Below are 26808 nucleotides of genomic sequence, written 5' to 3' on the forward strand. Positions count from 1 at the left end.
TGTATATGTTTATTAGTTTCAGAAATGTAGACATGCTCCATCGGATGATTCTTTTTTTTAATTTGCACTGTATTGTCGGATCACTTGTCCATACCTGCCCTACAGGGCCGGCCGCGGTGGTCTCGCGGTTCTAGGCGCGCAGTCCGGAACCGTGCGACTGCTACGGTCGCAGGTTCGAATCCTGCCTCGGGCATGGATGTGTGTGATGTCCTTAGGTTAGTTAGGTTTAAGTAGTTCTAAGTTCTAGGGGACTGATGACCACAGCAGTCCCATAGTGCTCAGAGCCATTTGAACCATTTTTTTTGCCCTACAGGCGTGTCATAGTTGGTATTTCCTTCCAACGGCGATACGTCAGATGGGATTCGGGAGACCCACTGGAGTGCGCCAGCTCAGCCACGCCTCCAGCGGCTCTGGACTACGAGCGCCCTCTGCAGCCACGATATAGGCTGGCAGGCAGCAGTGACCCAGCCCTCTCGCGCTTGGAGCCTCTTGCTTGTAACACTGCGACAGCTGGACGCTGTTTCTTGCTGTATCATTTGTAATGAGTCTTCATACGTTTGGAGAAAACAAGTTAATTAAGTCTTGTGTTTTCAGAGTTACTTGTTCACTAATCATTTCTGCTCCTGTACAACTTTCCGATGAAGAAAGTTGCTGCACCGCTCCGTAGCCAGCCTCCGCTCACCGTTGTGTATGAAGTACACAACAAATGTGCTGTTCAAATTTGGTGTCGTTCTGAGTAGTGTTTCTCTTCCTTCTGTGCCTAGAAACCATAACTTCAATTTGGACGTCCTTTATGTACGAAGCAGAAAACAGACTAATGGGGTATCATTCTAGTAACAGTACATGTCGTAGATCGGTAAATAACTGACACGGTAGTATTCCTACACTTTTAACACACAATGCTTCTCTTTCTGACACAATATCCGTAATTAGGCATTTAGCAAGTTCCCTATGCTACCAAACTTTTCTTCCTATGATGAAATCGATTTGAGCACTTGGCATCGTAAATTATTCATCTGTTACTAATTAGTAAATGTGTAAGATCAGGTCAAATAAATCTACTAAAATTTCGGAGTAAGTTGAAGTGTTGTACTAAAGCGACGTGACAATTGAGAATCTCGAATGTAAACAGTGCTAAGGGATCAGTTCCTTCTTTTCAGAAACTGGGCAGTAAATGCTCAATAAAATTTCATAAATCACGTATTTAAAGCATATCCAATATGATTTGTTTACTAGGATGTCAGTATTTCAAATATTTCTAGAGTAAAGAGAATATTTTTTAATCATAAATTCTATCAACAGTGTTCGTCTTAAAAGGGCACTTAACATTGTTTACTTTCAAACTGAGTACACTCAACATGGGTTAGCATTACGTTGCCACTGTTTACTTGCTGGTCTAATAAACGAAACTTTACTTCGATACCCATCAAAAAAAATTTGAGGCCCAAGCTGCTTCAGGTCATGATACCAGGATTTGCATTACCCATTTTTGTACTAATATGGTATAGCAACCTTAGAAATTAAAGTTCAGCTCAATATATAATTAATTTTATTATTGCCTTACTACAGCATGTAAACGGTGTTAAGTAAAATCGTTAACATTTCTTCCACCACTCTGTCATGTGAGTTCATGTGAACTATGAAGGGACACAACTGAATATTGTTTATTAGCTTAAATAATTATTCACTTTTATATGATTAGCAATAACTTTTGAAGCGCATTTGTAATATTTTTGGAATTTTATGGTAAGATCTTATGAGACCAAACTGGTCGGTCCCTAAGCTTACACTCTACGTAATCTGACTTAAACTAACCATCGCTAACGACAACACACCATTTCCGAGGGAGGGCTCGATCCTCCGTTGGAGGGAGCCGCGCGGACCGTGGCAAGACACCCCAGACCGCCCGGCTACCCCTAGCCGCGAAGCACATCTGTAGTTATCTCTTCCAGCCTTGGGTATGTACAAATCGCCCATTGGCACGAATACAGCACACATTACTATTACTGGTACTTATGTTTCTGGCACACATCCTGACAGCCTGCAAGTGTGGCCGTGCGGTTCTAAGCGCTTCAGTTTGGAACCGCGTGACCGCTACGGTCGCAGGTTCGAATCCTGCCTCGGACAGGGATTTGTGTGATGTCCTTAGGTTAGTTAGGTTTAAGTAGTTCTACGTCCTAGGGGACTGAAGACCCCAGATGTTAAGCACTATAGTGCTCAGAGCCATTTAAATTTCAACATCCTGACAAAGTTATCATAAGTGAGGACGATGGTTCAAACCCGCGTCGGGTCATCCTGATTTAGGTTTTCCGTTTTTCCCTAAATCGCTTCAGTTATTGCCTGGATGGTTCCTTTGAAAGAGCACGGCCGACTTCCTTCCCCATCACACCCCAATCCGATACGGCCGATGACCACGCTGTTTGGTCCCCTCTCCTAAATCATCCATCAGGTGGTTCAAATGGCTCTGAACACTATGGGACTTAACATCTGAGCTCATCAGTCCCCAAGACTTAGAACTACTTAAACCTAAGCAACCTGACATCACACCCATCCATGCCCGAGGCAGGATTCGAATCTGCGACCGTAGCAGCAGCGCGGTTCCTGACTGAAGCTCCTACAAGCGCTGGGCCACAGCGGCCGGCAAATCATCCATCCATACATTAGTGAGAATATACAGTTAGAAATGGAGCTGCCACTTCTCAACCTATAGCGGAACAGTCAGCGCGCTATGCTCTACATACACAGTGTTACAAAAAGGTACGGCCAATCTTTCAGCAAACATTCCTCACACACAAATAAAGAAAAGATATTATGTGGACATGTGTCCGGAAACGCTTAATTTCCATGTTAGAGCTCATTTTAGTTTCGTCAGTATGTACTGAACTTCCTCGATTCACCGCCAGTTGTCCCAATTGAAGGACGGTAACGTTGACTTCGGTGCTTGCGTTGACATACGACTCATTGCTCTACAGTACTAGCATCAAGCCATCAGTACGTAGCATCAACAGGTTAGTGTTCATCACGAACGTGGTTTTGCAATCAGTGCAATGTTTACAAATGTGGAGTTGGCAGATGTCCATTTGATTTATGGATTATCACGGGGAAATTGCCGTGGCGCGGTACGTTTGTATCGAGGCAGATTTCCAGAACGAAGGTGTCCCGACAGGAAGACGTTCGAAGCAATTGATCGGCGTCTTAGGGAGGACGGAACATTCCAGCCTATAACTCGCGATTGGGGAAGACCTAGAACAACGACGAGGACACCAGCAATGGACAAGGCAATTCTTCGTGCAGTTGACGATAACCCTAATGTTAGCGTCAGAGAAGTTGCTGCTGTACAAGGTAACGTTGACCACGTCACTGTATGGAGAGAGCTACAGGAGAACCAGTTGTTTCCGTACCATGTGCAGCGTGTGCAGGCACTATCAGCAGCTGATTGGCCTCCACGGGTACACTTCTGCGAATGGTTCATCCGACAATGTGTCAATCCTCATTACAGTGCAAATGTTATTTTTACAGAAGAGGCTTCATTCCAACGTGATCAAATTGTAAATTTTCACAATCAACATGTGTGGGCTGACGAGAATCCGCACGCAATTGTGCAATCACGTCATCAACACAGATTTTCTGTGAACGTTTGGGCAGGCATTGTTGGTGATATCTCGATTGGGCCCCATGTTCTTCCACCTACGCTCAATGGAGCACGTTATTATGATTTCATACGGGATACTCTACTTGTGCTGCTAGAACATGTGCCTTTACGACACAACATGTGGTTTATGCACGATGGAGCTCCTGCACATTTCAGTCGAAGTGTTCGTACGCTTCTCAACAACAGATACGGTGACCGATGGATTGGTAGAGGCGGACCAATACCATGGCATCCACGCTCTCCTGACCTCAACCCTCTTGACTTTCATTTATGGGGGCTTTTGAAAGCTCTTGTCTACGCAACCCCGGTACCAAATGTAGAGACTCTTCGTGCTCGTATTGTGGACGGCTGTGATACAAAACGCCATTCTCCATGGGTGCATCAGCGCATCAGGGTTTCTATGCAACGGAGGGTGGATGCATGTATCCTCGCTAACGGAGGACATTTTGAACATTTCCTGTAACAAAGTGTTTGAAGTCATGCTGGTACGTTCTGTTGCTGTTTTCCTTTTTTTTTTTTTTTTCAAACCCGCTTCGGGTCATCCTGATTTAGGTTTTCCGTTTTTCCCTAAATCGCTTCAGCTATTGCCTGGATGGTTCGTTTGAAAGAGCACGGCCAACTTCCTTCCCCATCACACTCCAAACCGATGGGGCCGATGACCAAGCTGTTTGGTCCCCTCTCCCAAATCATCCATCAAATGGTTCAAATGCCTCCAAGCACTACGGGCTTAACAACTGAGGTCATCAGTCCCCTAACTAACCTAAGGACATCACACCCATCCATGCCCGAGACAGGATTCGAGCCTGCGACCGTAGCAGCAGCGCGGTTCCGGATTAAAGAGCCTAGAACCGCTCAGCCACAGAGGCCGGTGTGTCCGCGTGGTTCTATGCGCTACAGCCTGAAACCGCGCTATCGCTGCGGTCGCAGGTTCGAATCATGCCTCGGGCTTGGGTGTGTGTGATGTCCTCAGGTGAGTTAGGTTTAAGTAGTTCTAAGTTTTAGGGGACTGATGACCTCATCAGTTATGCAAGTCCCATAGTGCTCAGAGCCATTTTTTGAAATCATCCATCCATTTGTGAGAATATAAAGTTAGAAATGGAGCTGCCACTTCTCAGTCTATAGCGGAACTGTCAAGCCTCTATGCTCTAAATATAGTAACTGTTTCTCATCGCCCTGCCCTGTAACCATCCTTTACAGTAGATATCTTCAATTCTGGCCTGACGTTGGCGACGAGCGCGGTTCGCTATCGTCTCTCAGGAGACATTCCACTTCTCTTGTCTGGAGAAACGGGGAAAACTAGAGAAGGGCTAGAGGACGGTGGAAGAACGAGGTGCGTGTGAGGATTGGAGATGAAAGCAGCCAGTGGAGGACAAAATGGATATCTCCCGGTGGGCGCGCACCATTTCGCAAATGCGATTTTCGGCTTTGTCTCGGCCCGCAGGCAGCAGGGTACGCACACAAAGAAGTGGAAGGAAGACGGCGTCCCTCCCGGCGACGGCAGGTGTCACAACTTGCGTGGGGCGCTGAGGCGGGCCCAGCAGCTGGTCAGCCGCCGGTAAGCGCCGTGGGAGGCGCAGCTGGCCAGAGGCTCAGCCACGCGGCCGGCAAACAACGGCCTCTTAAGCGCGGCGCTCAGCGTCCATTACCTGTCTCAGCAGGGGTCGACGATCCGCCAGAGTGGACGCTCCTTCCCAGGGGAGAGCGCCACCTACACCGACCTTGTCGATTCCATCTCTGAACTACGCCCGAGCTTCGCGATAAGTAACTGCGCAAGTCTCTCTTGTAAACTCCTCAAGAGAAGTCAAGCTGTTGGACACAGAGGATGATGCAACAGTTTTTGCAGCTTCTAGCTGGTTCCTGTTGCCCAGCGTACAGAAGCGGTTTACTTTTACTTTCTTTTTGTAATATGTTGTCAAGTGAGCTTGTGTCTATTACCGACACATGTTAGTTGTCGTGAGGATCTTCCGCTCCGTGCGGTGGCGAAACCTGCAAGCCGCGCGGGATTAGCCGAGCGGTCTAAGGGCTCTGCAGTCATGGACAGTGCGTCTGGTCCCGGTGGAGGTTCGAGTCCTCCCTCGGGAATGTGTGTGTGTGTGTGTGTGTGTGTGTGTGTGTGTGTGTGTGTTTGTCCTTAGGAAAATTTAGTTTAAGTAGTGTGTAAGCTTAGAGACTGATGACCTTAGCAGTTAAGTCCCATACGATTTCACACACATTTGAACATTTTTTTGAAACCTGTAAGCGGTTGCCCTGAAGGGTACCGGAAGTGGCCAGGGTAGGTATTTTTTTGTGAGCCTGTGATCTAGAAGGTACCCGCAGTACTTGTAACCTGCCGGCTGCCGTTAGCTGGCGGTGCTACGACAAGTGTGCTGTGGTAGCGGCAGGAACGTTGGCCACTTTTTCTCCAGCATGTTGCGTGGGGTGTAATTGTAGCAGAATCCGGATTATCGCCGAACACTGCATGATTTGTAATTATCTACGATACCTCGGAGTATTATACAACTGAACGTTCAGGAGGGGAAACTATTACTTGAATGGATATGTTTAGACATTCCAAGGAGTATGACATACAAGCGGTACATTTCTTCTGTTACCTAAAGAGGTTTGTTTACTCTAGACTGTCTACCATAGTATTCCCATTACTAGATTGTGGATTTCATATTGGCTATCTGAGGTTTCGTATGCTTACTCCCATAGTTGGATTTAAGCATGTAAACTGGTTCACAGCTCTCAGGCGGCGCCTCTGATTTGTGTGTGTGTGTGTGTGTGTGTGTGTGTGTGTGTGTGTGTGTGTGTGTGTGTGTATGTGTGGTAATTCCTAAGGGACCAAATTGCTGAGGTCATCGGTCCCTAGACTTACACACTACATAAACTAACTTATCTTAAAAACGTCGTTTGACTAGGGCCTCCCGTCGGGTAGACCGTTCGCCGGGTGCAAGGCTTTCTATTTCACGCCACTTCGGCGACTTGCGCGTCGATAGGGATGAATTGGTGATGATTAGAAGAACACAACACCCAGTCCCTGAGCCGACAAAATCTCCGACCCAGCCGGGAATTGAACCCGGGCCCTTAGGATTGACATTCTGTTGTGCTGACTACTTTATTTTTTTTTTTTTTTGATCGTTGTGTTTGGTCGTTGCGGACGTCACACGACATCTATTCAAGATCGTTTGTTGATCTTTCGACTCAGTTTTTTTTTTATTACAAAGGCCAATTAGGTCTCTGACCGAACACGCTGAGCTACCGTGCCGGTTCCACTCAGCTACCGAGAGCGGAAACTAACTTACGTTAAGAACCACATACATACACACACACACACACACACACACACACACACACACACACACACACACACACACACACACACACACACCCATTCCCGGTGCAGGACTCGAACATCCGGCGGGAGGGGTCGCAAAATCCGTGACATGGCGCCTCTATTCGCGCGGCCATTCTGCGCGGCCCTCTGATTTGGTTGTGGGTGTTACTGACATAGCTAACTAGGCACAGTGGCTTGTGTTTATGAAGTTGTTACCCCTTTGGGTGTTAGGCGTTAATATTCTACGACCTAATTCTAAGAAGTGGTAACTTGACATAAGTTTAGCATTTATCCTTTCTGTGTTATGTTGATTTAATAATCTCGGCCACAATGATGGCCTGGGAATGTGACGTAAGAGTTTTGTCTACTATATTTTAAGAAGTATCTTGTAATGGTTAGCCACTCGGTCTTGTAAGATATTTTATATCCACCAGGTTTTCTTGGGGCTTTAGTATATAACTGTTCCTCCTCATGATCGTCTAACGGCTCCATGTGAGCCGGTACATGGATTGACACAACAGCCATATACTCAGAACATACCTGAGTGTCCCTCCGACAGTCAGACAATATCAATATAAGATTTATTATTCGAAATTGTGTCTAGTATAGGTAATTACTAAAATTATCACTCTTAGTATTACAAACTGCCTATTGGCTTCTGTCTCGGGTTCTTGGGCTGACGTTCATCTAATGATTTTTCTGACTTTTCGCCAGCAAGAGTGGCTGGCATTGTCAAAGCTTCACCCTCCATTGCCGGTGGTCAAGCTTTGACAATGCCAGCCACTCGCGCTGGCGAAACGTCAGAAAAATCATTAGATGAACGTCAGCCGAAGAACCCGAGACAGAAGCCAACAGGCACTTTGTCAACAAGTGGCCACGAAAGCCTTAACAATTTTGTATTCTTAGTATTGTCTGCAAGACTGAATGCGGGTCGTCTGCTGATGTATGCGTGGGTAGTCTGCTGTGGGGTCTATGAATGTGTAGATGCAGTTTAGCCAACCATGGTATTAAGTAGAGTGTGACTGCACTGGACCAGAGAGAATTAAGTTCGCCGCGCGTTAGGAGGTCCCGTTAAGTTGGCAAATAGCCGCTCTGCAGACTCTCTGAGTCCTTGTGGCAACCGTGTGTGTGTGTGGATCACGGACGAGGGGAGACGGTTACGCATTCCGTGCTAAGACCCAGGTGAGTATACACGCTCTGCGTGAAGGCTCCTATAGTCATCTTGGGAGAAACAGTCAGACTCGATAAAATTGCTATTTTTATTTCGTATTACTTATGATGGCCTAGCATTCGATAGAATCGCATTATTAAGTAAAGTGAGTTATTAATATGTTCATGTTTTCTAGGAAATAAATGTTGTTATATAGAATTCTTAACACTGCTTCTCACAGCAATGCCATGTTTCCGTCATCATTTCAATAAAGTTATTCAAAATTTCCATTTCAAGCGAACCACTCAGCATAAATTTTGTGTGGTGAGGCTTGGTCGTAAAAACGGTCGTAGGTGTCTTTCGCAAAAGACACAGGTGCCGTTTTGTAGCTGAGGACGCCTTCCGAGGCTTTGCGGAAAGCAAGTATCATGCAATAGTTATCTAATGTGGTGTTATTTTAACATATATTACTGACATCCTTGTTAAATTTTGAGCCATGGTCTGAGTGGGTTTTGTTTTAAGGTATCTTCTCGAGTAAGTATTAATTATTTAAAGGGGTATGGTTTGTGGATTGTTAATGCATTTTGAAGAGTTTAACTTCCAATTGGGGCCGTTTTGTAACCTTCTTATGTACGGCGGGCTGGAAGGAGTCTGCAAGCCACAGGCGCAAGTTAGTTGGATAACAATTGGCCAGTGGCAATACATTTTATTTTTCAGATGACATGAGTCACTTTCATATAGGCCTCTAGCACGTAACAGAGTAGCCAGCATGGAACTTAAGTACTGACGACATGTACCTTGTAGATGTGCCCTTGCCTAAGTAGTTACGAGAGCTACTTTTTGTATTACTGTGCTTATGTAAGTTGTTTTACTCTCTTCCTTGGCATACACGCTTTGTTTCTTTTTAAAAATATATTGAAAAGCTCTACGTGTTCAGTTAATAAATGTTGGAGCTGTCACTTTGCGCTTTAATAATCCAGACCTTGCTTGACTACACTCTTTGGTACTGGGCAGAGGTAACAGTCGTTACTGGAAACCATATGTCTGACGGTCTGCAGTAACATTTGAAAGACAGATTTAGACAATGGAACAGATACGAGGCTATGCATCACCGAATGTAAAGCTGCATATGTGTGGCTGTGTGATAGCTGGAATCTTGCAGGGATTAGCGTATCTGTAGCTATGGTTTTTCTGTAAATGCTAAACAAGTGATAATATCTATGTTAAGGTTCAATAAACTTATAGAACAATCTCCCAGATAAATTGTAAACTGAATATCCTTTTGTTGAGAATTTAAATGCTGTAGTCGTGGTTCTGGTCCATAAACATATGCTGTCCGGCTCAAATGGCTCTGAGCACTATGGGACTTAACTTCCGAGGTCACCAGTCCCCCACATATTGTCAAAATGTTATTTATTTTCTTAAGAAAATTTAAAGTCTCGTAACTACAAACGTGCATTTTGTAATACCAACAGCGAATATAAATTTTTATTCAATAATAAAGTCAAACAGGATCCCTTGATCCGGAGTAGAGTGTAAAAAAACACGTGCTAACACTGAAAAAATCTATATTGGTTAGTCAGGCAGAGCTGTGGTAGATACATTGTTTGAACATGAGACAAGCTGGAGATTAATAAAGAAGGATTGCTGATCATCTTCTAACAAATCACTCATGTGACGTAGATTATAAAATTTTAAGTTTTTAAGAGAAGCAAATAGATTATACTACCGGAAATCAATGAACATGTGTCACTGAATGCCAGCTGCGCATCAAATGAACACAGTCAGCTTCCTTCTTCCGCTGTGTTAAATTAAGTTTTTGTTACAAATACCGGATTAAAACTGTAAGTTCAACTTTATTTTTCATCGGTTGTTAAGTGTATTTCCACATTTAAAAAACTTTGATTCCCTTTTTCCGTTAGTGTAACTACTAACTGTCAGAATATGTAAAGATTTCTTATGTAAACGCTTTATATTCATATTTGCATGTTCTGTATAAACAATAACTGTATATGTCGCAAGTAACTTTATCTGTGTTGGTGATATTCAGTTGTCACCTGAAGATGGCCTAAGAAGCCGAAAGCCGAGAGTGACCAAATAAACATAACTTTGCAGAGCATTAAGAAGTGTTCCCTATTTAACAGTACTATAATATTCCGGGAAGAACCGACGGAAAACTCATTTGTGTTGACTGTAAATGTTTTACGACGTCGTTGGCTGGCATGAACCCCGGGGAGCGTTAAGCCGCCTGTCGGAAGCGATGTTCTTTCTCCGCGCACTTTGGCCCCTTTTCTTGTGGATGTATGAGAGCCGAGTCTTATGTGCGTTTCTAGAAACTTGGTAAGCGTAATGGATGCGTGTCATGTTATGTTTGCGTTTTATGACAATGAGAAGTATCGGATGAAGCACAGTACCGTCTCATAACCCACTTGTCTTGATAAGCATCCGTCGAGCTTAACGTCCCACAAAAGTTTCAGGTGCTTTCATTTCGTGAGCCACTGCGGAAGAGGTTTTGTATTTAATCCAAGACATTGGCGCAAAGACTGGTGATCAGAAACGTTACGCGACCACATCTTCTCTGCTTGCTTTCCAAATACTGGCAGTGAACATTTCATCCACCACAAGGATTCGAACCAGCTAAACTCCGAGACGCGTGCCACTGTACGAGTGTGTATAAGGAAGGCAATTCAACAAGGAGCTAAAGAAAAGCTAAGATGAGTTGCTACAGAACACTGGTCAGCAACGCACAGACCACGAATGCATTTCACGTGGCCCTGAGCATCAAAAGTGTTTTGAGAAGGACGACATTTCACTGGAGCTGAAGACGTCCAGTGACTGAGTGGTTCGACAACAGCTTATTGTGCGACGCAGTCTCAGTACTTTCGATTACATTTGAAATTAGTGTTACTGTCTCGGGCAATAAATTATTTTCATAACGATTCTGAAAGTAATAAAACAGGTGTGAAAGTAGATTATGTGCACCCACATTTTCGAAAGATAGGATAAAACGGAGAATCTTCCTGCATTTTCTTTTACCTCGAACGTGAGAAAATCAATTCTAGAATGTAGTTCAGCATATCGAGTCACTGTGAAGTAGGCTTGACATCGGACGAATTAAGAGACACACCACTAGGATGATTACAGGTCGGTTTAGCTCGTACTACAGCATAACAGGAATGCTCTTGGGACATCAATAAAAACCTTTGGAAGAGAGACAGCGAAGTTCACATGAAAGAATATTTGGTAAATTTAGAGAGTCTTTTTCCGAGAACGACTGATCGACAAATATGCTAGTTCTATCGGATCTCTCACTTAGGAATCATGAGAATGAAGACAGATTAAGCCACATACATGACAATACAAACAGTAATTTTTTGTAGCTCAACACGTGATGGGATAAGAAAGAAACTTGATAATATTGGTCATCTATAGGCCTCGTCGTGTACTGAACAGTGCTTACGAATTATATCGAAGTAAAAATGTGGATGTAGAACTGCCACAGATTTTATACTTTTTTTCGTAAAAGGAAACACATTTCTAAACCAACAAATAGAAACAGGATCCGCCGGCCGCGGTGGTCTCGCGGTTAAGGCGCTCAGTCCGGAACCGCGTGATTGCTACGGTCGCAGGTTCGAATCCTGCCTCGGGCATGGATGTGAGTGATGTCCTTAGGTTAGTTAGGTTTAAGTAGTTCTAAGTTCTAGGGGACTGATGACCACAGATGTTAAGTCCCATAGGGCTCAGAGCCATTTGAACCATTTTTTTTAGAAACAGGATCAAATGTTTCTAGTGTCGTCAACGTGTTTAATTGTTAAAAATTAAGCTGCGTTTGCATCCTCATTCACCGTGCAGCGTGGGAACATCAGTTTTATCGTGGTCTACTTAGCCGAAAGACTAACATTAAAAATCCTGTTTGACAATTTAATAAGCATATACCCCTTTTTGTGAACAAATTTCAAAATACAACGACTATCTTCTGCGTTTTCACTCAGATTCCAGGTACCGAACATATAAACACTCATTTACTGCTATAGGTTACAATCAGAAATGGGGGAAAGATTTGGGTGGAACATGTATAGGTAGGAAATCAGAAACGTACTCCATAAAGAAAGTGCCAGAACTTTACCTGTACGTGGATAGTTTATGAATTTATTGAATAAAGTCCTGCAAGGCTACTACTTCATACTTCAAGATATGTCAGTTACATTTCTGACAAACGCTGCTAAGCTAATAATGAAAGTAAATGGAAATGCCGTGTGTCTAGGACCCCCTGTCGGGTAGTCCGCTCGCCTGGTGCAAGTCTCTCGACTTGGCGCCACTTCAGCGACTTGCATGTCGATGGGAATGAAATGATGATGATTAGGATAACACAACACCCAATCCCTGAGTGAAGAAAATCTCCGTCCTAGCCGGGAATCGAACCCGGGCCATTAGGCATGACAATACGTCGCGCTAACCACTCAGCTACCATGGGCGGACATAATGAAAGTAGAAGTGGAAAGAAAGAGTCTTAAATAATAAGAAAACTGAATCGTCATTAAAACCCCACAAACAACTGACTAAATATCTCGCGACTATGTGACCATACTGTTTCAACAGACAGAAAGTATAAAAGCACTCCGTCTTCAGGCCATAAGTGGCCCATCGGGACCATCCGACCGCCGTGTCATCCTCAATCGAGGATGCGGATAGGAGGGGCGTGTGGTCAGCATACCGCTCTCCCAATCGTTATGATGGTTTCATTGACCGGAGCCGCTACTATTCGGTCGAGTAGCTCCTCAATTGGCATCACGAGGCTGAGTGCACCACGAATAATAGCAACAGTGCATGGCGGCTGGATCGTCACCCATCCAACTACCGGCCACGCTCGACAGCGCTTAACTTCGGTGATCTCACTGGAACCGGTGTATCTACTGCGCCAAGGCCGTAGCCAAATAGGAAGTATACTTCAGAATATTTCTAAAAGAAGGGCATTTTCCACTATTAGTGTATGCGGTGAGAAATTTAAATGCATACTGTAGTTTTTTTCATTTTTTCTAAATTTATTTGCGTAATAATCTGCAGGCGAGTGCTGGAATGGTTCGTTAACGAAGGCCAAAATCGATTACCATGCCTCAGATGTCACTCACATACTAGTCTATACAAACAGAAGCTATTCATACTCTGAGATAGTCTGTAATACTGGAAAACATCTGCTCTTGTGAAAAGTTTGCCGGAAGTTATTTTCTGCTTTAAGACAAAATTTGTGGATGAGACACAAAAAATCGTTTTATAATTGGTGTAACATACGGCTTTCTCCCAGAAAAGTTTCCCCAGACTTGTGACTCACTTTTTATGATCCATACTCATAGAAAATGCGGAGAAACAGTCCGTCAGAGAGAGAAACCAGAAGCTCTGTTCCCTATACTAGACCGAACCATCACCAATAAAGTTCCATTAAGTAATATACACGCATAGTTTTGAAAAATTTAATTTTCTGGTCCTGAGTAGAACTAGACCATAAATACGAATAAAGTGTTCATTTCACTCACCTGTACGACTTTGGTGTCCTTTTCGAGGTTAGTTTCCAGTGGGACGAGGAGGTCGACGTAGAAGGCTTTCAACTGTAACAGAAGTAGGAAGCATTAGCTAATTATTTGTATGCATTCATTTTGTTAGTATATTGGATAATAAACAAGTAAGAATAAAGATTGTATTTCCTATATTATTAACTATCCACAGTCGTATTGTAGTACCTTTTATTAACTGACGAATAATTTAATATATATTAAAATTGATTTCAGATTGTCCCAGAACGACACTGAGACAACAAAAATAAACAACGTAACTGCTAAAACTATATGGGTAATCGACTTAAACTGCGCTTACTAAACTGTGCGTTCCATTCATTCTGCATCTTCAGCTTTTATCCTCTCACATACGATTCATAAACCATATGCCAATGGAAACAAAAGTTCTGTCTGACTTTTAGCATCAACGTCACCGGTTTTGTCACCTCTCGAAGCTGGCACTCAACCGGAAGAAGTACACTACTAGACACAATAAAACAGGCTCAAAAACGGACTTTTTTTATCATATAACCAGTAGATCCTAACTTTCCTACAACACCTTCCTTTACATAGCTGCCTATTCCCAGAAGCCTTAGCCGTGTCTCTTGTTCTTAGAGATTTCTTCTCACACACATTTTCTTAATTTCTTGATTTCGTTTATTTATTAGTCAAGATCGTCCCTCAACCATTATTTCACACTACCAGTTTATTCAATTTGTTTCCACCTTCAGATGTGGCAATTAATCCACTAACAGCTTCGTCGCGATGTATGAAGTAGAAATTCAAGTCATATGTTTTGAACATCAAGGGACGAATTCTCTTATACTATGTGTCGACATGATCCATTATTGATTGACTTATTTTATATTATTTTATTATGTTCAAAGCCCATAACTTAAATTTAAATATATCATTACGAACCTGTTAGTGGCTTAATCACATCTGAAGGTCGCAATAAAATACCGAAACCGCTATTGTGAAATTATTGTTATAATGCAATACGGAAGGAACAAAGTGATCTGTAAAGATTAATAAGTTCACAGACTTTGATTTGATAATATATCAATTCCAAAATTTTTGATTTCGTGATAAATTGCTCTCTTAATTTTTAATATATATCTGCCACACCGCACTTCAAGTAATAAACCTTTGATACTGTCTGTCCCTCAACCCACGTTGAAAGAACCATTTGGTATTTGCATGTGGTGGTACAGGAAAATCACAGAAAAACAGTGCCATTAAAGGGAATGGAATGGATCTCTACCTTATATGATCGCGTTGGGTACCATTGAGCCGTATGTGATTGAAAGCTATATAACATATATAAGCAACAAAATGATCATGAGTGACATCTGAAAACAGCATTGAGATAAAAAATATATATTACCGTGAACATGCGGAACTAGAAAACGCTAAGAAGTTCTACACCGCTTTATATCGGAATCATCAAAAATAACCATTTAAGCGGATACGGAAAACCAGTCTGTAATAGATGACAACACAATAGATCCTTCTGTGGCAAAAATAACTCTGTAAAAGGTACACCGATTTTCTGCACCTATCCATTGCATTAAATGTCTTGAAAGTGTATCAGAATGTTCTGATCTATAAGGGTTCTTTAGTGAAAACGCTGTGAAAAACGTACTCAGTTCTCGTCTCGAATTTTAGCAAAGGAAAGTATTCTTAAGGATATTTCATAGAGGATACTGTACTGTTTGCTTGGTTAATATAACGTCCTCTCAACTAAATAGTGTGATTTTAAATTTCACGCCTCCAGATTAATTTGCAACAGTTGATTACATTAAGGCCATCAGAACTTACATTCATAAGATTATATCAGAAATTTGTTTATATAGGCGCTTAAATTTCGACTGAGGCATCTTGTTATTCAGTTGTTATACGTTGTTATGAATCACAATTACGAAGCACATTTTTTTTAGCATCATCCATTCAAGTTCCACTCTTATTTTATAGTTTTTCTTCTTCCGACATCGACGCGCGGACAGGCCGCGTGGTTTGAGGCGCCATGTCACGGATTACGCGGTCTCGGCCGCAAGAGGTTCGTGTCCTCTCTAGAACGTAGATGTGTGTGTTGTACTTAGCACAAGTTAGTTTAAGTAGTGTGCAAGTCTAGGGACCGATGACCACAGCAGATTGGTCCCTTATGAATTCACACACAATTGAACAATCTTCCGACATTCTTGTACATCAAACTAACTTCCAGTTATGATTTTTTAACATTTTCTCATTTTAGAAATAGTTTTCAGTCATTGTATATTGTAGTCTATAATGGAGTCTTTATTAGTATAATTGTCATCAGGATTTAGTAAGTTTATTTCTCGTATCGAACGAGGAGGTAATTTATTTTATATTTCCAGACATGAAATAAAAACTCTGTTCAAGATATCAGAAGAGCGTTAAGCAAGTAGAACAGAATCACAACTGAAGGAGCTCTGGGAACAGTCCCTAGCGGGAAATCACCAGTCATATAAGAGTTATAAGCACAGAGCGGGTTCTAATTCAATAATTACGAATAAATAAAGACAAATACACATGTTTAATGTAGGGAGACGTACTTCTAGTGTAAAAATTAATATATATAATATAGTTTAATCTAAGGAAATGAGGCCTGGTTGTGGTGGGGGATTTGGCAGCCGCCCATTGAGTTATTTGGGAATTGAGCAGTTGGAGGCAAAGGAAGGCCAGCCTGCTAGAAACTAAAAGCCAAGAGCTGATTTTTAGAGGAGTCTTGAGAGACTTTGGAGGTGCAACAGGAGAGGCACATTTCGTACCAGGTTTTATGCTCCATGTAAGTGTAGATGGACCCATGGATATATAAATACGAGTAGATGTTTTTAGGTTAATTCGTTAGGATTTAAATTAGTTGGAGGATGGTTTTGACTGTCTAGTTACTGTGAATGTAGTACAGTAGCATGACGTTACGTAATAGGAAGACACATATGTTTGATTAACTGGTGAATAATATTTTAATGGGTCTGATAGAATGACTATCGCAATGTTGTTATTGTTGCTGTTGTGGTCTTCAGTCCAGAGACTGGTTTGATGCAGCTCTCCATGCTACTCTATCCTGTGCTAGCTTCTTCATCTTCCAGTACCTACTGCAAGCTACATACTTCTGAATCTGCTTGCTTTATTCACCTCTTGGTCTCTCTTTACGACTTTTACCATCCACGCTGCCCTCCAGTCCTAAATTGGTGATCCCTCGATGCCTCAGAACATGTGCTACCAACCGATCCCATCTTCTAGTCAAATTGTGCCACAAACTCCTCTTCTCCACAATCCTATTCAATACCTCCCCATTAGTTATGTGATCCAACCATCTAATCTTCAGATTCTTCTGTAGCACCACATTCACAAAGCTTCTATTCTTTTCTTGTCCAAACTATTTATCCCCCATGTTTCACTCCCATATATGGCTACACTCGATATAAATACCTTCAGAAATGACTTACTGAAACTTAAATCTATACTCGATGTTAACGAATTTCTCTTCTTCAGTAACGGTTTCCTTGCCATTGCCAGTCTACATTTTACATCCTCTCTACTTCGACCGTCATCAGTTATTTTGCTTCCCAAATGGCAAAACTCATTTACTACTTTAAGCATCTCATTTCCTAATCTAATTCCCTCAGCATCACCCGATTTAATTCCACTACATTCCATTATCCTCGTTTTACTCTTGTTGATGTTCATCTTATATCTTCCTTTCAAGACACTGTCCTTTCCGTTCAACTGCTCTTCCAAGTCTTTTGCTGTCTCTGACAGAATTACAATGTAATCGGCGAACCTCAAAGTTTTTATTTCTTCTCCATTGATTTTAATACCTACTCCGAATGTTTCTTTTGTTTCCTTTACTGCTTGCTCAATATGCAGATTGAATAACATCGGAGATAGGCTACAACCCTGTCTCACTCCCTTCCCAACCACTGCTTCCTTTTCATGCCCCTCGACTTTTATAACTGCCATCTGCTTTCTGTACAAATTGTAAATAACCTTTCGCTTCCTGTGTTTTACCTCTACCACCTTTACAATTTGAAAGAGAGTATTTCAGTCAACATTGTCAACAGCTTTCTCTAACCCTACAAATCCTAGAAACTTAGGTTTGCCTTTCCTTTATCTTTCTTCTGAGATAAGTCGTAGGGTCAGTATTGCCTCACGTGTTCCAGTATTTCTACAGAATCCCAACTGATCTTCCCCAAGGTCGGGTTTCCATTCGTCTGTAAAGAATTCGAGTTAGTATTTTGCAGCAGTGACTTATTAAACTGATAGTTCGATAATTTTCACATCTGTGAACACGTGCTTTCTTCTTGAATTCAGAGGGTATTTCGCCTCATACAGCTTGATTACCAAATGGTAGCATTTGTCAGGGCTGGCTCTCCCAGGGCTGTCAATAGTTCTAGTGGAATGTGGTCTACTCCCGGGGCCTTGTTTTGACTTAGTGCTTTGTCAAACTCTTCACGCAGTATCGTAACATCCATTTCATCTTCATCTACGTCCTCTTCCATTTCCATAATATTGTCCTCATCGCCCATGTATAGAATCTCTATATACTTCTTCCACCTTTCTGGTTTCCTTTCTTTGCTCATAACTGGATTTCCATCTGAGCTCTTGATATTCATACAAGTGCTTCTCTTTTCTCCAAAGGTCTTTTTAATTTTCCTGTAGGCAGTATCTATCTTACCCCTAGTGAGATGTTTCTCTACATCCTTACATTTGTCTTGTAGCCACCCTTTCTTGCACTTCCTGCGAATCTCATTTTTGTGACGTCTGTATTCCTTTTTGCCTGCTTCATTTACTGCATTTTTATATTTTCTCCTTTCATGAATTAAATTCAATGTTTCTTGTGTTACCCAAGGATTTCTACTAGCCCTCGTCGTTTTACCCACTTGATCCTTTGCTACCGTCACTATTTCATCTCTCGAAGCTATCAATTCTTAGTCTACTTTATTTCTTTCCCCCATTCCTGTCAATCGGTCCCTTATGCTCTCCATGAAATTGTCTACAACCTATGGTTCTGTCAGTTTATCCAGTTCCCATTTACTTAAATTCCCACCTTTTTGCAGTTTCTTCAGTTTTCATCTACAGTTCATAACCAATAGATTGTGGTCAGAGTCCACATCTGCAGAGTCTTACAATTTAAAACCTGGTTCGTATATCTATGTCTTACAGTTATGTAATCTGTCTGAAACCTTCAAGTATTTTCAGGCTTCTTCCATGAATACAACCTTTTTACGTGATTATTGAACCTATTATTGAACCTATGATTAAGTTATTCTCTGTGCAAAATTTTACCAGGCGTCTTCCTCTTTCATTTCTTACCCCCATTGCATATTCACCTAGTACGTTTCCTTTTCTTCCTACTGTCGCATTCGATTCACCCATGATTATTAAATTTTCGTCTCCCTTCACTATCTCAATAATTTCTATCTATCGTAATATCACGTCAATTTAGGTACATTTTCACTGTTAGGACTTGAATATGAAAGCCATTCGAATTTTATTTCCTTATCTTCTACGTGACAAAAACCAACTGGTAACCCGTATGTACAATAATTAATTTAACTTAAATACATTCCAACGTCACCCGCTGCATTGTAACAGGGCAAAATAAACTCGCACGCAATAATATTGTGGCAGTGTGCGATGGGAGTCAGCGATTTCAGAGAAAACCTATTAACAAATAACACACGGAAGCAGGTAACCCCACACAGCTTAACTGAACTTTGTTCATACTCTTCGATAACTTTCCAAGAAGAACCTTATATTGGCTCTGTATTTCATTATGTGTTTTGCAAATACAACTTCCATGCCTAAAATATATTGTATTTATTTGTATTTAATCTTTTCGTAATTAGTTTCGGGTTTATTGTCACATTCTCACACGCCCATTCTTATAATTAGCCAAGCTGTTCAAACTGTGAGCAATGATGACTCCAGATTCCAGCTAAGCAAACTGGCTGATTGCAGATGTATGTCTAAAATCGTAACGTCTTTATCACATTCCCAGTTTTTTTTTCATTATGTATGGTTAACACTCTCCATATGTTTTGTATTATTTATTTCGAGAGATGGACTCCTGTTCTATGCTTACCGAAGCTTTCGCAATTAAAGTTTCCTGGCATGAATCTCATTTTCGAGGTCTGAGTCTAACTATTAGTTATTCATCCGGAGTCCGGAAATAATTCTACTTCTACAGACGGTTTTAACCACGTTCTCGTTTTCTGAAAGAATGTAACCGCTGCTTTTCACGACTTCTACAAATGATCTGAGGAAGTGTCTACAGCTCCTTAAAAGTGATACCAAGCGACACAGTTGCGCTTAGAAATGCATAAAATCTTCTAGAGGATCACAGATTTGTACAACGATTGACATCTGATCTAATCACAGTTAATTATAAGGCAGTGTAGCTAAATAGCGAAACGATCCGACACCATTCCTCTATACACACATCAAAAAATAGTTCTCCATAACCTCGGTTCCGAGAGTTCCGGAACCTGTACAGAAAATTGGAATAGAGATCAACATAAACATCATTTCCGCCCATCTTATCGCTCATGAAAACCACACATTGCATGTAGTACCACCATACCGAGAGATCTTCAGAGGTGGTGGTCCAGATTGCTGTACACACCGTTACCTCTAATACCCAATAGCTCGTCCTCTGACATTGCCTGTATTCGTCGTGGCATACTATCCACAAGTTCGTCAAGGCACTGTTGGTCCAGATTGTCCCACTCCTCAACGGCGATTTGGCATAGATCCCTCAGAGCGGTTGATGGGTCACGTCGTCCAAAAAAAGCCCTTTCCAATCCATCCCAGGCATGTCCGATAGACTTCATGTCTGGGGAACATACTGGACACTCTAGTCGAGCGATGTCGTTATCCTGAAGGAAGTCATTCACAAGATGGGGGCGCGAATTTTCGTCCATGAAGACGAATCCCTCGCCAATATGCTGCCGATATGGTTGCACTATCGGTCGGAGGATGGCATTCACATATCGTACAGCCGTTACGGCACCTTCCATGACCACCAGTGGCGTAGGTCAGCCACACATAATGCCCCAAAACAGCAGGAAACCTCTACCTTACTGCACTCGCTCGACAGTGTGTCTAAGGCGTTCAGCCTGACCGGGTAGCCTCCAAAAACGTCTCCAACGATTCCCTGGTTGAAGGGATATGCGACACTCATCGGAGAAGAGAACGTAATGCCAATCCTGGACGGTCCATTCGGCATGTTGCTGGGCCCATCTGAACCGCGCTGCATGGTGTTGTGGTTGCAAAGAAGAACCTTGCCATGGACGTCGGGAGTGAAGCTGCGCATCATACAGCCTCTTGAGCACCAGTTTGAGTTGTAACAAGACGTCCTGTGGCTGCAGGAAAAGCATTATTTAACATGGTAACGTTGCTGTTAGGCTTCCACCGAACCATAATCCTAGGCAGCTGTCATGCACTGCAATAGTAGCTCCTGGGCGGCCTGAGAGAGGCATGTCATCGACAATTACTGTCTCATTGTCTCCTCCATGTCCGAGCAACGTCAGTTTGGTTCACTCCGAGACACCGTGACACTTCCCTTGTTGAGAGCCCTTCCTGGCACAACGTAACGATGCGGACGCGATGGAACCACAGTATTGACCGAGTATGCATGGTTGAACTGCAGACAACACGAGTAGTGTACCTCCTTCCTGCTGGTATGACAGGAACTGATCGGCTGCTGGACCTCCTCCGTGTAATAGACGCTGTTCATGGATGGTTATTTACATATTTTGGCTGGCTTGGTTGGTTCAAATGGCTCTGAGCACTATGGGACTCAACTTCTGAGGTCATTAGTCCCCTAGAACTTAGAACTAGTTAAACCTAACTAACGTAATGACATCACACCCATCCATGCCAGAGGCAGGATTCGAACCTGCGACCGTAGTGGTCACGCGGTTCCAGACTGCAGCGCTTGGCGGGTTGGCGGGTTTAGTGACATTTCTGAACAGTCAAAGGTGTCTTTGATACAGTATCTACACTCAACTTATATATCCAGGAGTTCAGGGAACCGGGGTGATGCAAAAAAAATTTTGATGTGTTTCTAAGACGGACGACTTCAGTGGCGTACCGGTAAGAACTTGTACACACAAACCTTCCACGTCAGTCAACCTATTCATTAGTGAAAATCTTGTCAAAATCCTTAAAGTAATTGCTGAGATTAGCTTCCACATACGAAGTGTAAAACACGCCGGAGAACTTTTAATTCGTCCTAGTTCAGCCGACCTGGGCGATTATTTTATAAATTACAGCCACAAACCTGCCTCGTGGATAGGTTTGTATATTACTGAAAACTTTATCAAAAGCCCTACAGTAGCTTCTGGGACTGGCATTCGCATACAAACAGAATAAAATATACTGCAGGGGATGGAACTTCCCAGCTGATTAAAAGTATGTGGCGAACAGAGACCCGAACATCGGATCTTTGCCTGTTGAGGGCAAGTGCTCTCTCGGTCAGTCTGTAAAGCACTTGCCATTGAGAGGTAAAAGTACGGAGTTCGAAATTAGGGCCGGCACACAGTTTTAATCTGCCAGGAATTTTCATACCAGCGCTCACTCCACTGCAGAGTGAAAATTTCATTCTGACGGCAGGGGATATTAATAATGTGTACAGAAATGGCTACAAAGACTTAAGACGGAATTACCACTTAAATTTAGACTTGGTGAAATCAGATGCTTTGCTTGTGATAGGTAGCGACATGGGTGCACTGCACATTTCGAACAAGAATACTAGTAAACAAATACAGTAGGTTCTTTCCTTTTTTCGTTTCGTACATACTGTCGCAGAATAAAATTAAAAATACCGGGTGGTTATAATGAGAGTACAGTTACTTGCAGAGCTCCAGTGTCGGCTGTAACTATCGTAAGGCAGAAAAATTTGGTAGACATTCTAATGCGTTGATGTTAAGTCCCATAATGCTCAGAGCCATTTCTAATGCGTTAATGGGGAATCGATTTATGCAGGAAATTTTTTTTCCAATTTTGGTCTCCAGATACAAGTCTGACGTTGCTTAGTATCCTGTCGACGTCTCCAGTGCTCATATTGAACAAATTGTGTAAGCTTCGGTTAATATTAATATCAATATTATGCCTTTCTCACTTGCTTCACCGTTTCTGCCTACGTCCTGCTCATAAACTATCATATGTGGAAATATTTATATACTTTTTAAAAATTAAGTACGGTTATTGTATCTGGCGGCTTAATGGAACGGAAGATACTTTATTTCTACACGTCGTTCTTGCGTTCACAGCGCCAGATCTGCATCTGATGGTCTAAAATGCAACTGACTTTTTCTCCAAGCGTAAAGGTGATTCACATTAACGCATTAGAAAATCTACCAAGTTATGCTGTCATACGATAATTACAGCAGACACTGGACCTCTGCGATTGCTGCACTTTAATTATAACCACCCGGTAGCTCCCATTCTGGATTCTGAGCAACCTGTCCCAGAGGCTTCCCTTGGTTGCAAGGGGAATACCGGAACTGGAAATCCCCTCCCATATCCTCCCGATTTTCCCGCTTAGTGAGTTTAACGAAATGGCGCAATGTTTCAATGTGTGTCGCTTCCATCACCTTCTGGCGAAGGACTTCAACTCGCCGAGAAACACAACTGGATGATATTCCAAACTGAGATATGCTCACCTCTAGTATTTGGCTGAAACGTCCCTGATTCTACATGTAACATTACTTGAACAGTTTGCTCTACCCAGAGAACAAAATTATACGGTCTGTAAAAGACAGCTAGTAGCAATGTACCACAGTGATGTAAGGTAAGTTGAGGAATTAGATGTGTGCACTTCTAAATCATACATGCTCCTAAGGTCACCCTATGGTGAGTGGCAGAGGGCACCGTGTAACACTGCTAGTCATTCATCTTCCTCTTCCACTAGGCTACGGTCGCAGGTTCGTCTCCTGCCTCGGGCGTGGATGTGTGTGATGTCCTTAGGTTAGTTAGGTTTAAGTAGTTCTGTTCTAGGGGACTGATGACCTCATATGTTAAGTCCCATAGTGCTGAGAGCCATTTGAACCATTTGAACATCTTCTACTCGCCAATACAGCGAGGGAAAAAGCGAATGTCTATATGCTTTCGTATGAACCGTAATCTCTAGTGTCTCATATTCGTTATCCCTAGTCTAAATGTATGTTGGTGGCACTAGAATCGTTCTGCGTCAGCTTCAAATGCCGCTAGTCTGGTACTCTAAAAATTTGTCAATAGAGTATCTTGAAAAGAACTTCGTCTTTTCTCCAGGGATTCCCACTGAGTTCCAGAATCACCTCCGCAACTCTTGCGTGTTGTTCTAGCGTACTGTTAGCAAACCAAGCATCCCGCCTCAGATTTGCCTCGATGTCTGTCTTTAATCCGACTTCGTGCGAATCCCAAACACTCTTGCAGTACTGGATAATAGGTCGCACTAGCGTCCTATATGCGGTCTCCTTTCCAGATGAAACACACTTTCCCAAAATTCTGCCAATAAACCGAAGCCGATCATTTGCCATTCCTACCACAATCTTCACGTGTTAGTTCCATTACATCACACTATGCAACGTTGTGCCCAGGTATTTAAAACAAGTAACAGACACTACTAATGCTGTACTCGAACATTATGCATTTCTTTCTTCCTACTTGTCTACGTTAACTTACATTATTCTGAATTTAGAACTACCTGCCATTCAACTAGAAATTTTGTCGAAGTCCGCTTGTGTCCCCGTACAGTCAGTAAACCACAGAATCAACAGCAAAAAACTGCAAACTGTTGCGCACACAGTCAGCCAGATCATTTATTGGTCTATGAGTTGGTAAATAACCTCATACAATCCAGCAAAAGCCGTCTGAGCAACGGCGCATGTGCACCACGCGAATTTTTTAATACCGTCTCGCTCTCTCCTGCCATCGAGTTGTTGGCCATTTCCTTGACATGATACATTGGAGCGCCAAAGAAACTGGTATAGGCATGGCTATTAAAATACATAGATATGTAAACAGGCAGAATACGGCGCTGCTGTCAGCAACGCCTATATAAGACAACAGGTGTCTAGCGCAGTTGTTAGATCGGCTACTACTGCTACAATGGTAAGTTATCAAGATTTAAGTGAGTTTGAACGTGGTGTCGCAGCACGAGCGATGGAACACAACATCTCCATGGTAGCTTTGAAGTGAGTATTTTCCGGTACGACCCTTTCACGAGCATACCGTGAATATCAGGAATTGGCAAGATATCAAATATCCAATATCGCTGAGGCCGGAGAAAGATCCTTCAAGAACGGGACCAACGACGACTGAAGAGAATCGTTCAGTGTGACAAAAGTGCAATCCTTCCGGAAATTGCTGCAGATTTCAATGCTGGGCCATCAGCAATTTTCAGAGTACGAACTACTCAACGAATCGATATGGGCTTTCAGAGTCGAAGGACTACTTCCGTACCCTTGATGGCTGCACAACACAAAGCTTTACACCTCGCCTGGGCCCGTCAACACCGACATTGGACTGTTGCTGATTGGAAACGAGTTGCCTGGTCGGACGAGTCTCGTTCAGATTCTATCGAGGGGATGGACGTATAAGGATATGGAGACAACCTCATGAATCCATGGACCCTGCATGTCAGCAGTGGACTGTTCAAGATGGTGGAGGCACTGTAATGGTGTTGGTGTGTTATGGTGCCCCCGGTACATCTAGATACGACACTGGAGGGTGACACGTACGTAAGCATCCTGTCTGATCACCTGCATCCATTCATGTCCATTCTGCATTCCGACGGACTTGGGCAATTCCAGCAGGACAACGCGACACCCCACACGTCCAGAATTTCTACAGAGTGGCTCTAGGAACACTTCCGCTGGCGACCAGACTCCCTGGACATGAACATTATTCAGCATATCTGGGATCGAGTCCATGCCACGTCGTGTTGCGACACTTGTGCGTGCTCGCTGGAGCCCTAAACGATATTAGGCACGTGTACCAGTTTCTTTGGCATTTGTGTGTGTGTTTGTGTGTGTGTGATTTCGTATAAATTTGTTGGAGGGAGTGATGTAGTCTTTCACACCGTGTTGCAGTCCCCAGCGCCTGCAGGCCGACATCACTCCAGACTTCACGGCGCCACCGGCAACCTGCCTCGCAGATGCGGACGTTAAGTAACGGAAACATCGGCCGCTCTGCCAGAGAGCACTCCAGTTGAGGGAAATTACTTTTGCATGCCCTACTCAGACGCCAATCGAACGTCGGATGACATTATCTCGTCCGAAGAGCCAATTAGCGGTCAGCTCGTCATCGCGACCTGCGTCAGCCAATCACGGGGAGGGAACATACCCCTCCGCGTGATGTTGTAATCATACCCGCCGGGCCTGTGCGGCAGTGCTTAGCGTGCCTCCAGCGGCAGTTACAGTGAGTGTCACCGCCGGCGATTTCCGGGACGCCTGCCCGGAAGTGTATTTGGTGGCTGTGCACTTAACATGGGGCTACGCCGGACTGTTTGCACCCGTCAGTGTTGAACTTACGTGCTAGGAGGCACTTGTTCCAGGAACGTTCATTTTATTCAATTCTTACGAGACTGAGTGAATAAACAGTTCTTACAGAGGGACTAGTTCCTGCACAGTTGTTCCTGATACTACACCTGGGCAGTCGTATTGAGGCAACGTGCTACCGGACAGACAGCCACGTCAAAACACTGTGAACGACTGTCGTTCATAGTGCAATACCTGTATTAATAAACATCTGAAAGGGTGCTAGATCACAGGTGCTAGCTGCCTATATTAGGCCTTCCAGGGGCACCAAAAATTAATTTCCAGTAAGTCATATAATATTACTGAGTAAGTTTAAAAATTTAAAATGTTATGATGAGCTACTCATTAAGAGGTATAATCTTACGTTAAAACATTAACGCAATAAGTCAAATATTGAAATCAGAAACTGCCAACATGTCTTCCGGCAATATAACTTACTGCGCGTAAATTACACAGACTATTTTCATGCAGTATTTGATAATCTGAGCACTTAGGGACATATTTTTTCTCTAACGGTTTGTTACTGTGCACTACTTACCAAAAAGGTCTTACACGAACATGTAAACAGGTTACCACTTTTTTGTTTTACC

General features: G+C 42.9%; 1 protein-coding gene across 1 annotated transcript in view; it reads right to left on the bottom strand.

Annotated features, from left to right (window-relative positions):
- LOC126336803 (brain-specific angiogenesis inhibitor 1-associated protein 2) overlaps positions 1–26808 on the bottom strand; it is a 555994-nt gene that overhangs the window by 94485 nt on the left and 434701 nt on the right. Inside the window, exon 5 of the mRNA XM_050000840.1 lies at positions 13650–13721. Coding sequence (XP_049856797.1) covers positions 13650–13721 — 72 coding nt within the window. The remainder of the gene's footprint in view (positions 1–13649; positions 13722–26808) is intronic.

This window comes from Schistocerca gregaria, chromosome 2, assembly GCF_023897955.1.
Source record: "Schistocerca gregaria isolate iqSchGreg1 chromosome 2, iqSchGreg1.2, whole genome shotgun sequence".
NCBI classification, from domain to species: Eukaryota; Metazoa; Arthropoda; class Insecta; order Orthoptera; family Acrididae; genus Schistocerca; species Schistocerca gregaria.